This window comes from Schistocerca nitens, chromosome 6 (assembly GCF_023898315.1).
Source record: "Schistocerca nitens isolate TAMUIC-IGC-003100 chromosome 6, iqSchNite1.1, whole genome shotgun sequence".
Lineage (NCBI taxonomy): Eukaryota > Metazoa > Arthropoda > Insecta > Orthoptera > Acrididae > Schistocerca > Schistocerca nitens.
The window spans coordinates 576585121-576602202 of record NC_064619.1 but is presented as its reverse complement, the minus strand read 5'-3'; the positions used below and the strand labels follow the sequence as shown (position 1 = coordinate 576602202).

Below are 17082 nucleotides of genomic sequence, written 5' to 3'. Positions count from 1 at the left end.
AGAAGCTCGAAATTCAAGGTAGACATCAATGCGAGATGTTTCTAATAGTTTCCATAACGATACTTCATCTAGAAACCTGGCAGAAAATCCAAAAAGATTCTGGTCGTATGTAAAGCATGCTAGCGGCAAGACACAATCAATACCTTCTTTGCGCAATAACAATCGAAATTCTATAGACGACATAGCAGAGTTACTAAACACAGGCTTCCGAAATTCCTTCACCAAAGAAGACGAAGTAAATGTTACATAATTAGAATCAAGAAAGCTGCCAACATGAGTAACCTAGAAGCAGGTATCCTTGGAGTAGTGATGCAACTTAAATCACTTAACAAAAGCAAACCTTCCGGGCCAGACTGTATACCAATCAGGTTCCTTTCAGGTGCAATAGCTCCATACTTAACAATCATACACAACCGTTCGCTCGACGAAAGATCCGTACCCAAAGACAGGAAAGTCGCATCAATATTCATGAAAGGTAGTAGGAGTAATCCACTAAATTACAGGCGAATATCATTAACATCAATACACATCAGGATTTTTTAATATATATTGTGTTCGAACATTATGAATTATCTCGAAGAGAACGGACTATTGACACACAATCAACACAGTTCTAGAAAACATCGTTCTTGTGAAACACAATCAGCTCTTGACTCACACGATATGTTGAGTGCTGTTGACAAGGAATTTCAAATTGATTCTATATTTCTAGATTTTCAAAAGGCTTTTGACGCTGTACCATACAAGCGGCTTGTAGTGAACTTGCGTGCTTACGGAATATCGTCTCAGTTATGTGACTGTATTCGTGATTTCCTGTCAAATAGGCCACAGTTCGTAGTAATTAAAGTCATAGCGTTGCACAGAAGTGATTTCTTGCGTTCCCCAATCTAGTTTTATAGGACAACTGCTGTTCCTTATCCACACAAACCAGTGGCGTAGCGTGAGGGGAGACTTTGAGACTTAGTCTCCCCTGTATTCGTCCTTAAGAAATCTGCAATAGTAATTCATAACAGAAATATAAACAACTTTCTACTAAGAGCACTAAATGTGCGAAGACATCAGTTTTGTAGCCCGCGCCGCCGCACCCTGTGTATTGGTGTGTCTGCCTGCTTGAGACTCGACTGCTCTCAGTCTCTGCCTCCCTTCCCTTACCTGGCTGTGTGCGCCTGAGCGTTCTCGGCTCCCCTCCACTTCTCCTCTTCCACGAAGGCCGGTGCGCTGTACTTGGCTAGCAGGTATCGAGACTAGTCTCTCCCGCGCGGTTTGTGTTCATATTCATTCTTGTGTGATTTTAGTGCATATTTTCGTTGTGTCGCCAACATGAGTGAGCCAGCAACTGAACACCTTATAGAATCTTTATAAAAAATACCTTTTTCTACATTAACGTACGAAAAAAAGTGCGAATTGAAGGACAAACGACCTACTTCTATACTCAGTGTAGTTTTAAGTGAAGCCAAACAAAAACGCACTTTTCAGACAGCCTAGTACGAAAAGTATTCTTGGCTGACTGCGAATGCAGTTAATAACTGATTATATTGTTATATCTGTCTTCTGTTTGGTGGTGAAAAGGAATGATGCAATGAGGGCATTTGTGCAGTAAAGAACTTTGACAGGAAAGCACAAAAGCACCAGGTATCAAAACGTCACCTGCAGAACAAAGAATCATTTCAGTTATTGAGCAAAAGTAGAATTGCCCTTTCTGTAGCCGTTCGTCTGACAGCAATAAAATACAACAAACAAGTTGCATCCACCAGGAGAGTATTGGCTCATCTTATTCACGCAATTGTATTTCTTTGTAAACAAGAACTAGCCTTTCACGGCCATCCAGAAGACGAATCCTCCAGCAACTATCCAGTAACTACCTGGATGTGTCATGCAAGAGTCAAATGAGTATAATATTCAGGTACTGTATTGCAGAAAAGATTTGTTGGATTTTACGATGTTTCTGGAAATAAAAATGCTGAAGGTTTGTCAAACATTATTCATGCAGTATTGAAAAAATGGAATGTGGAAGGAAAAGTGGTTGGTCAAACATATGATGGCGCTTCAGTAATGGCGGGCAGAGAAAGAGGACTACAACATATGGTGAAGCAGTTCTGTCCCTGTGCGCTGTTTATTCATTGCTACGCACACCAACTGAATTTGGTACTGTTACAGTTCTCCAAAATCGTATGACAAGTACGCATGTTTGTAAGTGATCTTACTGCATTCCATTCGTTTCCCAGCAAATCATCAAAACGAACTGTATTGCTAACTGAGACAAGATTTAAATTGCCACATGCAAGCAACAGCCTCGCGGGATTAGCCGAGCGGTCTTAGGCGCTGCAGTCATGGGCTGTGCGGCTAATTCCGGCGGAGGTTCGAGTCCTCCCTCGGGCATGGGTTTGTGTGTTTTTCCTTAGGATAATTTAGGTTAAGTAGTGTGTAAGCTTAGGGACTGATGACCTTAGGAGTTAAGTCCCATAAGATTTCACACACATTTGAACATTTTTTTGCAAGCAACACTCGCTGGAACTTTCGTTCCAGGGCAGTTTCAACAACATCTAGTCATTTCTCAGGGCTATATAGTGTTTTTTATTATATATTTGATGACCCAGAATCTTTGAGCTGTGCTGTGGGAATGAAACGGCGGATGGGTGATCCTACGTTTGTCTACTTGCTTTGTTTCTGCCGAGGGTGCTTTGTTTATGTTGATCATCTCTCTAATATTCTTCAGTCAAAATCTGTCAGTATAACTGCTTGCCACGACGAAATAAGAATTTTTTTGAGAAACTTACGACAATTAAGAATGGAAACATTCGTTGATGAATGCATTGAATGCAGATTGCGTTTGAATGGCAACTTATCATTGTGTGATAGTTAAAAGACATCCCTCAGGGCCCTACAATACGAGATACTGGATTTGCAAATTGTTCGGATGGAAAGAAAGTTTCAAGACGTTCCACAAATTCAGTTTGTTGAACTTTTGAACGAAAAGTGTTTCCCGAACTATCAAACAGAATTCCCAAAGTGGTAACTGCTCCAATTGTTAGAACAGTACCCCTTTTTCAAACAAGAACAACTTGAAAATGAACTGTGTAACATATAAGCTGATGAGAAAAAACACTTATCTCCCAGAATCCTCTTAAAGTTCATTGTCAAAAATGATTTAGACTCCGTTTATGAAGAAACACCGAAGTTCCTGCGTTTGGTTTTGACTCTACCCGCAACTACAGCAAGCAGTGAACGAAGCGTGAGTACTCTTAAACAAGTGAAGAATTTGAGCGCGTTAGCAATAGAAAAGACACTACTTGGAGAGCTATCCAGTGATCAGATCTTTGTAGGCCGAGTTACAGACTTATTCTTGGAAAGAAAAGACAGGCGCATTGCACTTGTGTACAAGAAAATATAAGTGCTTCTTCTCTTGCTACTGGAGTTCTACAAATTTGTGTTCGTTTCTTTAACAAGTTATTATTATTATTAGTGGCGGTGGTAGTGGTAGTAACAGTAGTAGTAGTAGTAGTTGTTGTTGTTGTTTGATGCATTTTGTTTCATTTGTTTAAATTATTGTACTATTTTGTGTCCCTATAATAACTGCAAAGTCTCCCCAACCTTTACAACCACGCTACGCCACTGATACAAACGATTTAGGTGACAATCTGAGCAGCCGTCTTAAGCTGTTTGCAGATGGTGCTGTCGTTTATCGTCTAGTAAAGCCATCAGGAGACAAAAAAATTGCAAAAAGATTTAGAAACGATATCTGTATGGTCCTAAAATCGGCAATTGTCCCCAAATAAAGAAAAGTGAGAGATCATCCAGATGAATGCTAAAAGTAATTCGTTAAACTTCGCTTACACGATAATTCAATCAAATCTAAAGCTGTAAATTCAACTAAATACCTAGGAATTAGAATTACGAACAACTTAAATTTGAAAGAACACATAGAAAATGTTGTGGGATAGGCAAACCAAAGACTGCGTTTTACTGGCGGAAGAATTAGAAGCTGCAACAGATCTACTAAAGAGACTGCCTACGTTACGCTTGTCCATGCTATTTTGGAGTCTGCTGTGTGGCGTGGGATTCTTACCAGAGGGGATTAATGGTGTACATGGAGAAAGTTCATAGCAGAGCACCAAGTTTTGTATTATCGCGAAATAGGGGAGAGATTGTCACTGACATGATAGAGGTTTTGTTTTGGGACGGATATAATTAAAATAAAGGTTTTTTTTTTCGTTGCAGCGGAATCTTCTCACGAAATTTGAATCACGAACTTTCTCCTCTAAATGCGAAAACATTTTGTTGACGCCGACCAACACAGGGAGAAACGATAATCATAATAAAACAAGGGAAACCAGAGCTCGTGAGGAAAGATATAAGTGTTGTTTTTCCTGCTCTCTGTTCGAGATTGGAATACTAAGAGAGGACAAGTTACTCTCTCATCTACGAGTATTCTTCATGAAGATTTTGTTACAACGTTACGCAACTTGTGCGAGACTCCAGAAAGTTAACGACCTGAGCAGGTGTTGAAGGAGCCTGGTAGGACGCTAAAAGCGTGAGGTATTTTTATGGTTCTTAGTTCGTAGAAACGGCGTGTTTGGAAGTTGAAAGCAAGGGGCGGCATGCCCATTCCTCAGTAAATCTTGCCGGACGGGCCCTCGGCTGTATAGGGCTGACATAGCACTTCCTAGTCGAGACGGGTTTCCAGCATGACAATGCTTGGTTCGTCGTGAGTTTGTGCTGTCACGTAGGATGGGAGATTTAGCGCCTCTAAAGCTCTGTGGTTGGCTCAAGACGGGCTGAAGGCGGTGTCATTCATGCACTTTGTGGGAAAACGGAATTTTGTTTTATCTGGAGAGGTGCAAGGCTCTCTGGTTCTGGACTACAGTCTGGAAGCAACCTCTAGTCGAAGCTATGGCATGTGTGGTTGGTACTTGGCACCTGTCCTAAGACTGACTTCAGCTGTGAGTAGTTAGACTGGGGAGCCTGTGGTGAATTTTCACTGTACTGACAGTGTGACTTCAAACTCGTGGACTACTTGTTTGCTGAGGGCACACTTATTCGTTCTTGGTTTACCAGTCTTGAGGTTTGGCATCCTTGTGCACTCTGTCGTATAAGTGAGCCAGATTCGTAATTGGTACGACCAGCGAACGGGTGTGTAACACACTGAAATCGACCGAGATTTCAGGGCTCTATTAGAGAGTAAATTGCGATCCGTCTGCCTGATCGCTATATCGTGAAATTTTGCATTTCTTTCATGGCTGCGATAGATTCACAGGTGCCGGCTTACGACTCGTCTCTACTGCACACGTCCCGCCAGCTGCAAGTTACTTCGCTGTGAAAGCAAACAGGGTAATGTACTGCTGCTCCGGCCTTGTCTGGGCGTACAAATCCCAATCGCCACTTGCTCTCAGCGGCACCCATATAGACTTCTGTAGATCATCAATCAAAGTCTGCTCAGCGTCAGAACAATTCAGATAACGCCATACACATTTTTAGGGCCAAAGTACTTGACTCACTTTTGCCACCCAGGGTCCTTGTCCATTGTGGTGTTAAACCACCTGTTAGTTGTTTACAATGTTCTAACAAAATTTATTTAACTTTAAATATGTCTGCCTTTGTTTTTTTTTTTTTGGGGGGGGGGGTGAATAAATGTTGTCAGTAAACTAAATTTTGCTTGCCTTCTCAATCAAATCATCCCTTTTATATAGTCACCCCAAGCGTCATCTTTCACTGTGTACGACCCTGCCAGGTTCTCAATCAAACATTTTTTTTTATAGCCCACAAACGGGCTGACCTTCACATTGGCGTCCCTGCCAGGATCACTTTCATTTTGGCGTCCCCTGCCAGAATCTCCTTCCATTGTGGCGTCCCCTGCCACGATCACCTTTCAATAGTAGAGAATTATTGTGAAGGTGGTTCGATGAACCCTCTGCCAGACACTTAAGTGTGAGTTGCGAATTATCCATCTAGATGTAGAATACGAATTGAAAGTCAGTGAGATTTTGAACAGGGGCAATAGATAGCAGATAGTTCAAGGAAGTTATTTGCTGGATTTCAAGGGCCAGTAAAAGATGGAAGTGACGAGCTAATGGAAGGTGCGTAAATGATATTAGAAACTAGCGGTGGCTCAGGCTGATTAAGTGGAAAAGAAATCAAAGTGAAAGCAAGCGTTCTAATATGTATGGGATTTGGATATACGTTCTAATCTCCTCCTCTCCCCTGCCTCCGTTCGTCTCCACTTCCCCCTTTTTTAATCCATTTCCTACTCCTCCCACTGTCTCACTCTCCATGTCCTCCTGGCTCCTCTCCTCCCCCTCTCTCAGCATCTCTTTCTACCCCTCCCCCCTCTTTATTCATCTTCACCTGCCCATATGTTCATTCTACCCACCTCGTCTTCCTTGACCTTGAGCCTCGTTTATTATTGTTGCAAATTCCGACTCTGCAGTAGTATTCTAATCATAAACCAATAAGCCATAAATACAACTTCCCTGTTTGCTAACAACGTTCCACTATCGCTTCCTTTATATAAATATTTATATACTAAAATGTATATAGTCTATGTGTGTCTAAACTTTTGTTACAGTAACATATAAATATTTGAAGTAAATCGGAAAGGCACTTTGAGATTTTTGGTAACAGTGTTTTCCTTTCTGTCACACACACACACACACACACACACACACATAAACACAAACACAAATGTATCTGTATTAAAGAATTATCTACCTAAATTCAACGTTGTAGCAACATTTCAGAGCAATCGATCAAGAACTCTCGGAGATTAACGATTTTAAATACTCGAGGTACTGTTTTCTGTATACGTTTTTGGCGGACGGGAATAGGTCCCTTCCAAGTGGCGGCCTCTGTTAGCGCTGGTGGCGCCGCCTGGTGTCCGTCCGTTACTGCGACATGGAAAGTTCAGACGGTAAGGTGTACAGCTGCCATGTAGGCTGCACGCATGCCCGAGGTGTCAGAATGGTTGCCGATCGCTTTTGCAGAGAACCCCGGTGTAGCAACATACATATGTCATATATACCAGATGGCGTTCCAATAGGCATATGAAAAAATACTTGAGTATTCGAAAGCAATGTTGTGTCAAAACTTTAAAGCAGTCTCTGAATAAGTTTCTGAGATCTGATATTTTGAAGAAACTAGCATCTACGTTTTAACTTGTATAGAAACTGTAAATGTTCTCAATCGCAAATCTCCGGAAGGCACAAGGTTGGCTTGGGATATGTGTGTGATTTTATATAGCTCAACTATTTTTTAATATGTGTGATACATAATTTTTATGAATTTAATAATAGGGAAACGTTTTATATACACTGAGGCGCCAAAGAAACTGGTATCGGCATACGTATTCAAATACAGAAATATGTAAACAGGCAGAATACGGCACTGCGGTCGGCAATGCCTATATAAGACAAAAACTGCCTGGCGCAGTTGTTAGATCGGTTACTCTTGCTGCACTGGCTGGTTATGAAGATTTAAGTGACTTTGAACGTGATGTTATAGTCGGCGCACGAGCGATGGGACACAGCATCTCTGAGGTAACTATGAAGCGGGGACTTTCCGGTATGACCGTTTCACGAGTTACCATGAATGTCAGGAATCCGGTAAAATATCAAATCTCCGACATCGCTGCGGGCGGAAAAAGATCCTGCAAGAACGGGACCAACGACGACTGAAGAGAATCGCTCAACGTGACAGAAGTGCAACCCTTCCTCAGATTTCAGTGTTGGGCCGTCAATAAGTGTCAGCGTGCGAACCATTCAACGAAACATCATCGATGTGGGCTTTCGGAGCCAAAGACCCACTCGTGTACTCTTGATAACTGCACAACACAAAACTTTACACCTCTTCTAGGCCCGTCAACACCGACATTGGATGCTTGATGACTGGAAACACGTTGCCTGGTCGGACGAGTCTCGTTTCAAATTGTATCAAGCGGATGGACGCATACGGGTACGGTTCAAATGGTTCAAATGGCTCTGAGCACTATGGGACTTAACTGCTGAGGTCATCAGTCCCCTAGAACTTAGAACTACTTAAACCTAACTAACCTAAGGACATCACAAACATCCACGCCCGAGGCAGGATTCGAACCTGCGACCGTAGCGGTCACGCGGTTCCACACTGTAGCGCCTAGAACCGCTCGGTCACTCCGGCCGGCTATACGGGTATGGAGACAGCCTCATTAATCCATGGACCCTGCATGTCAACAGGGATTGTTCAAGTTTGTGGAGGCTCTATAATGGTGTGTGGCGTGAGCAGTTGGAGTGATAGGGGTCCCCTGATACGTCTAGATACGACTCTGACAGGAAAAACGTACATAAGCATCCTGTCTGATTACCTGCAGCCATTCATTTCATGTCCATTGCGCATTCCGACGGACTTCAACAATCCCACTTAATGTGACACCCCACACGTCCAGAACTGCTGCAGGGTGGCTCCAGGAATACTCTTCTGAATTGTCGTGCGGTAGCGTTCTCGCTTCCCATGCCCTGGTTCCCGGGTTCGATTCCCATCGGGGTTAGGGATTTTCTCTGCCTCGTGATGACTGGGTGTTGTGTGATGTCCTTAGGTTAGTTAGGTTTAAGTAGTCCTAAGTTCTAGGGGACTGATGACCATAGATGTTACGTCCCATAGTGCTCAGAGCCATTTGAACCATTTCTGAACTCTTCTGAATTTAAACACTTCCGATGGCCATCAAACTCCACAGGTATGCCTAGCAAAGTGGTGTTCACAAGAGATCTCCACCCATTCGTTCTCTTACGGATTTATGGACAGCTCTGCAGGATTCATGGTATCATTACCATCCAGCACTACTAAGACATTAGTCGAGTCCATACCATGTCGTGTTGCGTATCTATAGCACGCCTGTGTTATAATGCAACGTTGAGCCAAAATTTCAGAGCAGTCGATCAAGAATTTTCGGAGACACATGCTTTTGAAGAAACGAACATCTACGTATTTATTCATATAGATGTGCATGGCTGAAGGCAAGCAGCATAGTTGAGGGTCTCCCTGCAAGCAGTCGATGTGATCATAAGCTCGCCGGAAGACATGTTAGTGAGTACATAAAGAAAACACACTGGTCCCTTTGCAGCGCTCTAGTTGGTGTAGAATCGCTACCGAGCGGCCATGTGGTCCTCTAAAACTGAAATAAATCATGGGAATGAAGTGGTGTGTAAATGATAGTTGAATGGAGTCTGTACAGTAATATAAGGAGACCTGACAGATTGACAGAAAGGAGATACGGACGTCCCTACAATCACACCGTGAATGAAATTTCCCGATTTGCTGGTGTATCAATGCGGACTGTGTATCACTCGCTGGCATGTAAATCGGTGTCCTAAGATATCCTAACCAACAGGGATCTGAAATGAGGGTGACACCCTGTCAATGACAGTCGGTTTACAAACCGACTGGAATTGCTTCTGTCTCTGAAAGCAGGCCCATCTCAATCAGTTGGCGAGCAAACATTTGGAACGGCAACGGACATTTTAAATCGACAATCTTGCAAAAAAGGCAAATAAAGCTGCACTTGTTCAGTAGGGCAAGTAACAACAGGACAGTGGGTGTTTGGAAGCGCGCTGTGCGTTCCAACGCTCTTTTAATACGACGCAGGACATCGAGTGCACAGACAGCGCGCAATGAGGCGTTTCATCGTTAGTTCGTGGAGAGTGTGGTTCAGATCAGAGGCAATTCTGCAGTTTTTTGGAAGTGCTTTTTGTACGATGACTTGGGCCACTCGTTCAGACTACGTTGAGCATGACCAGGACGTTTCCTCGGTGATTAGTGTCAGCCGTTCTTCTGCATCTTCATGATCTGTATGCTGTGGACACTCCCACCTTGCTAGTTAACGATGATCATTTTCGCAAGGTGCACACATATGTTTCTAGTTTGACGAACATGCAGGTATCCTTTCTCATCTCGAACGGCCCAGTAAATTACTTGGTTTTGATTACATAGAAACTGGGATCGTACGGAACGTCTGGTGAAACATTTACATATAGACTGCCTGACAAAAGGAAAACAGTCAAGCACCCAGAAGGAGAGGAGGAAATTAAATTAAAATACACGGCTTGAGAGGGTATGTGTTACACACATTACAAAATCTAGTCATATTTATAAAGAACATGACAGCATAAGCTCACCTATCTACACTCATGCTCATAAATTAAGAATAATTGCAGAATGTGGTATCACACAACGTGGAACTACACAAAACTGGCGCTAATAACATAGGCACATAGGGAACAGACACGACGCAGATCTATAAGTCCACGGTATTGCTGATAAGTTGAGAAAACTGTTCCGAAAGACATCTACTACAAAATTCCACTGTTTTTGCGCATGTACCTCGACATCAATATGTGATACGATTAACATGCACACGTACACAGGCCGCACAACGGGTTGACATACTCTGGATCAGATGGGTATAACCTCCCATTCTTGTACCAGTCCCTGTCAGAGCTCCTGAAGTGTCCTAGGGGTTTGGAGAGGTGCAGCGATACGTCGACCGAGAGCATCCCAGACGTGCTCGATGGGGTTTAGGTCTGGAGAACAGGCAGGCCACTACATTCGCCTGGTATCTTCTGTTTCAAGGCACTCCTCCAAATGGCAGCTTGGTGGGGCCGTGCAATATCATCCATCAGGAGAATGGTGGGTCCCACTGCACCCCTGAAAAGGTGGACATACTGGTGCTACATGACGTCCCGATACACCTGACCTGTTACGGTTCCTCTGTCAAAGACATGCAGGGCTGGACGTGCACCAATCATAATCCCACCCCACACCATCAAAGCACTACCTCCATACAGGTCCCTTTCAAGGACATTAAGGGGTTGGTATCTGGTTCCTGGTTCACGCCAGATGAGAATCACTGTTCAGACTATACCTGGATTCGTCCGTGAACATAACCTAGGACCACTGTTCCAATGACCATGTACTGTGTCCTTGACACCAGGCTTTATTGGCTCTCCTGTGACTAGGGGTCAGTGGAATGCACCATGCAGGTCTTCGGGCGAACAAACCATGTCTGTTAAGTCGTCTGTAGGCTGTGTGTCTGGAGACAACTGTTCCAGTGGCTGCAGTAAGGTCCCGAGCAAGGCTGCCTGCAGTACTCTGTGGCCGTCTGCGGGCTCTAAGGGTGAGGTATCGGTCTTCTTGTGGTGATGTACACTGTGGACGTCCCGTATTGTCGCGCCTGCACACGTTTCTTGTCTGCTGAAATCGTTGCCATAATCTTGAGATTACACTTTGTGGCACACGGAGGGCCCGTGCTACGACCTGCTGTGTTTGACCAGCCTCCAGTCGCCTTAGTATTCTACCCCTCATAACGTCATCAATATGTGTTCTTTGAGCCATTTTCAACACACAGTCTGAAAACGTCTGCATACTTACTCTCTGCACCGTACTCTGACATGCACCAACACACCTCTGCGTATGTGGACTGCTGGCAGCGCCAACGTGCGACGACCGCAGGTCAGATGCACCGCATGGTCATACCCCGAGCTGATTTAAACCCGCAAACCGCCCACCAGAGAGTTGTTTCACCATGTATCAGCATTATCCTTAGTTTATGAGCATGAGTGTATATGACGCTGTATCCTATGTGGCCTGGATACGGTTGGGACTGAGTGTCATAAAACTGTTGTATCCTCTCCCGAGGCAAACTAGCCCACGAGTATCATAGCAATTTTCTAACTGATCCTTGATATCCTGGGTCCTGGCGCTGGGATGTATTTGACGTCCAGGTTGGTGGCTCTGAGCACTATGGGACTTAACATCTATGGTCATCAGTCCCCTAGAACTTAGAACTACTTAAACCTAACTAACCTAAGGACATCACACAACACCCAGCCATCACGAGGCAGAGAAAATCCCTGACCCCGCCGGGAATCGAACCCGGGAACCCGGGCGTGGGAAGCGAGAACGCTACCGCACGGTCCAGGTTGGTCTCTCACGTGTTCTGCAGGAGACAAATGTGAAGATCTCACTGGCCAAGGGAATACCTTGACACCACCGACTGATCGACTTCAAGATACTGCACGATTCGACCAGTCGGCCAAATGGAATGAAGAGGACGATCCGGGAAATGATGGATTTCTTAATGAAACGGAAAGATGCGACATAACACCAACAAATCAAGGTAATATTTTACAATCAAACTGAAGAACATGAAGCATTTGAGTCTAAAAATTGAATCAGAAACTTCAGTAAATAATTTGTGTAAAAGTTGCACATAAATTTTGTGTATGATGCGAGGTGGCACAGAGATGATAAATAGATAACAATGATACATAGGTGTAGACAAATTTTTCTCCGATTTTTACCGAGTTATTAATTAGTTTCATTAAGAAATTTCTAACTGTCGTGAAGACTGCCATTTGTGTTGAAACCCAGTCTCAGTTGTAACCTGATCGTTTCCAACCACAGGGATACAGCTGCACCGCGTAGTCTGCCGCTAGCAGACGCCAGTGCACGGAATCTTAATGTCTCAGAGCGGTCCTTAGAGAACTGCTGCAAATGGACACAGCTGGGTTCCCCACAAAAATCGATGTCATTATTCTCTGTCAAATGTTTTCCTATGAAGGTAGATGAAACGTGGTACTTAGGGAAAGGCAGATTTAGGTGTGGATGGGACCTTACTCAGTTACCGTTGGCTGCTCAGTATTCTTTTTTTTTAATTTTTATCACGTACACTTTATTTGGAACAAATTGCATATGAGGTTGATAATAACGAACAGTTATCAAATTTGACTGTTAAGACAATATCTAATTAAAATTTCTTTAGACAAATTGCATTAATGGCTGAAGGCCTTATTTACAAGAGATTCAAATTATTTGTCGGTCGAAGGCCCCAATAGTTGTTGTGGTCTTCAGTCCAGAGACTGGTTTGATGCAGCTCTCCATGCTACTCTATCCTGTGCAAGCTTCTTCATCTCCCAGTACCTACTGCAACCTACATCCTTCTGAATCTGTTTAGTGTATTCATCTCTTGGTCTCCCTCTACGACTTTTACCCTCCACGCTCCCCTCCAATATTAAAATGGTTATCCCTTGATGCCTCAGAATATGCCCTTCCAACCGATCCCTTCTCCTAGTCAAGCTGTGCCACAAATTTCTCTTCTCTCCAATTCTGTTCAACACCTTCTGATTAGTTATGTGATCTACCCACCTAATCTTCAAAATTCTTCTGTAGCACCACATTTCGAAAGCTTCTATTCTCTTCTTGTCCAAACTATTTATCGTCCATGTTTCACTTCCATACATGGCTACACTCCATACAAATACTTTCAGAAACGACTTCCTGACACTTAAATCTATACTCGATGTTAACAAATTTCTCTTCTTCAGAAATGCTTTCCATGCTATTGCCAGTCTACATTTTATATCCTCTCTACTTCGACCATCGTCAGTTATTTTGCTCCCCAAATAGCAAAACTCATTTACTACTTTAAGTCTCTCATTTCCTAATCTAATCTCCGCAGCATCACCCGATTTAATTCGACTACATTCCATTATCCTCGTTTTGCTTTTGTTGATGTTCATCTTATATCCTCCTTTCAACACTCTGTCCATTCCTTTCAGCTGCTCCTTCAGGTCCTTTGCTGTCTCTGATAGAATTACAATGTCATCGGCGAACCTCGAAGTTTTTATTTCTTCTCCTTGAATTTTAGTTCCTATCCCGAATTTTTCTTTTGTTTCCTTTACTGTTTGCTCAATATACAGATTGAATAACATCGGGGATAGGCTACAACCCTGTCTCACTCCCTTCCCAACCACTGCTTCCCTTTGATGCCCCTCGACTCTTATAACTGCCACCTGGTTTCTGTACAAATTGTAAATAGCCTTTCGCTCCCTGTATTTTATCCCTGCCCCAATAGTAATAACTCAAAAACAATTTTAGGGTTGAAGGCCTAATAGAAAATTCTTATTAAAATATTATAAAGAAAGGGACAATCATATTAAGAGACAATATCTGATTAAAAATTCTTAAGACAAAGTGCAGTCACAGTTGAAGGCCTTATTGACAATCATCACAATCTGACCAAATCAAGAGTGAAGTGGGCCTCAGACAGTGCTCCAAGGATCGACCTGGTAAATGTCGCTCAACTTCATAAATGATGAGACAGGGAGCCAAGAGTAGTATCACTTTACCGGATGGCAACTCATACTAGTGACAGTTTAAACGCCGGCCAACACTCCTGCAACATTTACCTAATGCCTGATAACCAACACAACGATGGAATAACCCTAGCAAGGAGGAACCGGCGGACAGCACTGAGTCTTCAGAATCCGGTGTTTAGAACATCCAGAATCAGAAGGAACCACTACGACCAAAGTAGTCCAAAAGAAACAGAATCAGAAACACAATCAAGGAGGCTGTCGAACAAAACGCCTTACCGGACAGCAGCGGCAAGGCGACGAAAGGTACACTGCCGCGAAAATACGCTAACCTCCAGGGCAGGTGACTGGGGCGTTACCGGCCACTAGGCAGAAAAATACCGCTGGTGGAACTTCAATTCAAACGATGCCACTTTACAAAAAATTGTTCTGCTGATATTCATATCATCGACAGTGTACGAACGTTAAGCTTAAAATTATCTCACTTCTCTCTTGTAGCTTTCGCTTCGTTCGATCCCATATCAGCGTTGCGTGTATAGTATAACCGCTGAACGAAGGTAATAAGGAAGATTTTGCGCCGGCCGAGGTGGCCGAGCGGTTCTAGGCGCTACAGTTTGAACCGCGTGACCGCTACGGTCGCAGGTTCGAATCCTGCCTCGGACATGGATGTGTGTGATGTCCTTAGGTTAGTTAGGTTTAAGTAGTTCTAAGTTCTAGGGCACTGATGACCTCAGAAGATAAGTCCCACAGTGCTCAGAGCCATTTGAAGCATTTTTGAAGATTTTGCGCGATTACAACAGATACGCCACCGCCTACGACGCCGCTAGTGTGGTGTTGAGATGTACGGGAGACTGTGGCGTGACGCTGTTCTGGTGGAGGAGCGCGCGACCGCCGTGACGGGTTGGTCTCCGGTTTCTGGTCTCCCAGCTCGTGTCTCAGTTACAGGGCTGGCAGTCAGTCTTGTAGCAGCGGCGGCGGCAGCATCAGCCATGTGGCCAGTGGACATCGCGTGCGCGAGGCCCTTCCTCCTCACCGTCAACCAGAAGGCCGCTCTCGGAGGAGGCCTCTTCGTCCTGGGTATGCTACGCACGTTTCTTCCTCATACTTCGCTGGCGATAAAATGGGGAGCACTATCACTACACATGGGACAAGTTTAGTCTTGTAACAGAAAACCGTGTTTTCTTGGACAAGAAACACTTACTCAGTTTAGTACACTTTGTTCAACTGTTTTCCGGAGAGTAGTTTTCACCCCTCAAGTGCGGTTCGGAAAAAGGAAAAGAAAAAGAAAGCTATGGCTCCACTTCGGGGACAAAACGTTTTTCGGATACACATATCTGTAGAAATTAACTCGTTTCCTTTGCAAAACCATACTGGTACGAAGTCTCACGTATATTTCTTTCTAATTTGTTCAAGCCTCAGTTCTACCCTTTGGAAGGTCATGAATAAGAAGAATCTCTTTTACAAGCACCCCTCGACGTCCTCCTCATCTACCCACAAAAAAACAACTTACGACTTTCCATACTATGATTTGCTTGGCAGTAAAAAGTGAATTCAATCTTTTTTGTTAAAAATTCTGTTTAAAATGATAAGGCTTAAAATGATTATTTCTATGAGCGCTTAAGTGTTTCTTAGAAACACTCAGAATAAATGTAGGCTGCCACCGTATTATACTCCTTGGCGATAATGGTTAATGTTTTCAGTTCAGTGTAATATGTAAATTAAAATAAAACATCTCTCATTATTTTGAGTCGCAGTACAGTGTCCAATTTGTTGGTGACATTATGATTCTTCAGAGTGTTTGTTTGAGTGAGGTAATACCTATCCCAGTAGTGCAAACTGTGGACAATTGCGTATGAACTTATTATATCTGTTCGAATGTAGGAATCATGTTATCGTTTACGTAGTGTTTCTCATTTCGAGTTTCACCTTTTGGTTATAGCAGAAACTTACAGTATTCGGTAATAATTACACCACCATCTGGTGTGACTGTTAGAATTTTCATCAAATACATAACGATTCCATTGTTACTGACTATGATGTTCGCTTTATGGTGTTCTCTACATAGCACTTACGTGTTGTGATTTTAAGTGACTAATATGGCGCCGGCCGCGATGGTCGAGCGGTTCTAGGCGCTTCAGTCCGGAACCGCGTGACTGCTATGGTCGCCGATGAAAGAATGCAACGACATATCTCAGTCCTCTAAAAAGGTTAAATTAAATAGTTGGTAGAGTAGCGAGCGTTCAATATGCATCGTGAAATGTATCTTTTGTGTGAAATGTAGTTGCTGGCTACACGAAAAGTCTGCGAATGTGTATTTAAAACTCCTAAAAGATGATTCTCCATGGCCGTACGTTTAGGTTCACGTTTACATTCTGAACTCGTGAGTACAGTGAACACTAAAGAAGATGTCATTAAATTGCATCAGAGTGGCACTGAAACGATGAAACGGAAAGTTTAATGTAAAAGAAGCAAATGCTGAACCAGTTAGTGAAAGAAAGCTCTGTAGGTGGAAAACAACCGATTACCGGTACAGAGCAAAGTGGTAAAAATCCGCATACGTGTGGTACAGACAATGTCGTCGGTTTAATATCAAGCGACAAATATAAATGGAAAACGGTTGCCTATGATAAAAAGGACAAACGTGTAAGTGCTACAATGAAAGGTGACAAAAATGATTTCCTGATAATGGACGATTCTTCTTTAAACACTTTATTGTGCCAGCCTGTAAGGCTAATGTTCAGCTTGGAATTCGATCCCACCAGCTAAACAAACATTTTAAAAAAACCGTATTGAACGTGAAAAATGCACGGCTGAAACTGAAAGTACCAATAGCTCTAAAGATGCTTTAATCCACGCGGGCTCAAACTCTGTCGCAGCAACTGTGAGAAATAAGTCGTCAGTGACTCACGAGATCTGTTGTGTACGCAACCTCCAAGCTGGTAATTGGTGGTATTAATCATGCAAG

The 17082-nt window shown here is 43.3% G+C and overlaps 1 protein-coding gene and 1 long non-coding RNA gene across 2 annotated transcripts in view; one reads left to right on the top strand and one right to left on the bottom strand.

Annotated features, from left to right (window-relative positions):
• The window catches only part of LOC126263680 (uncharacterized), a 164037-nt gene that overhangs the window by 48657 nt on the left and 98298 nt on the right, over positions 1-17082 (bottom strand). The gene's annotated exons all lie outside the window — the stretch shown is intronic.
• The window catches only part of LOC126263679 (visual pigment-like receptor peropsin), a 152978-nt gene continuing 150743 nt past the window's right edge, over positions 14848-17082 (top strand). Inside the window, exon 1 of the mRNA XM_049960801.1 lies at positions 14848-15194. Within this exon, the coding sequence (XP_049816758.1) occupies positions 14957-15194 (238 nt within the window). The 5' untranslated portion in view covers positions 14848-14956. The remainder of the gene's footprint in view (positions 15195-17082) is intronic.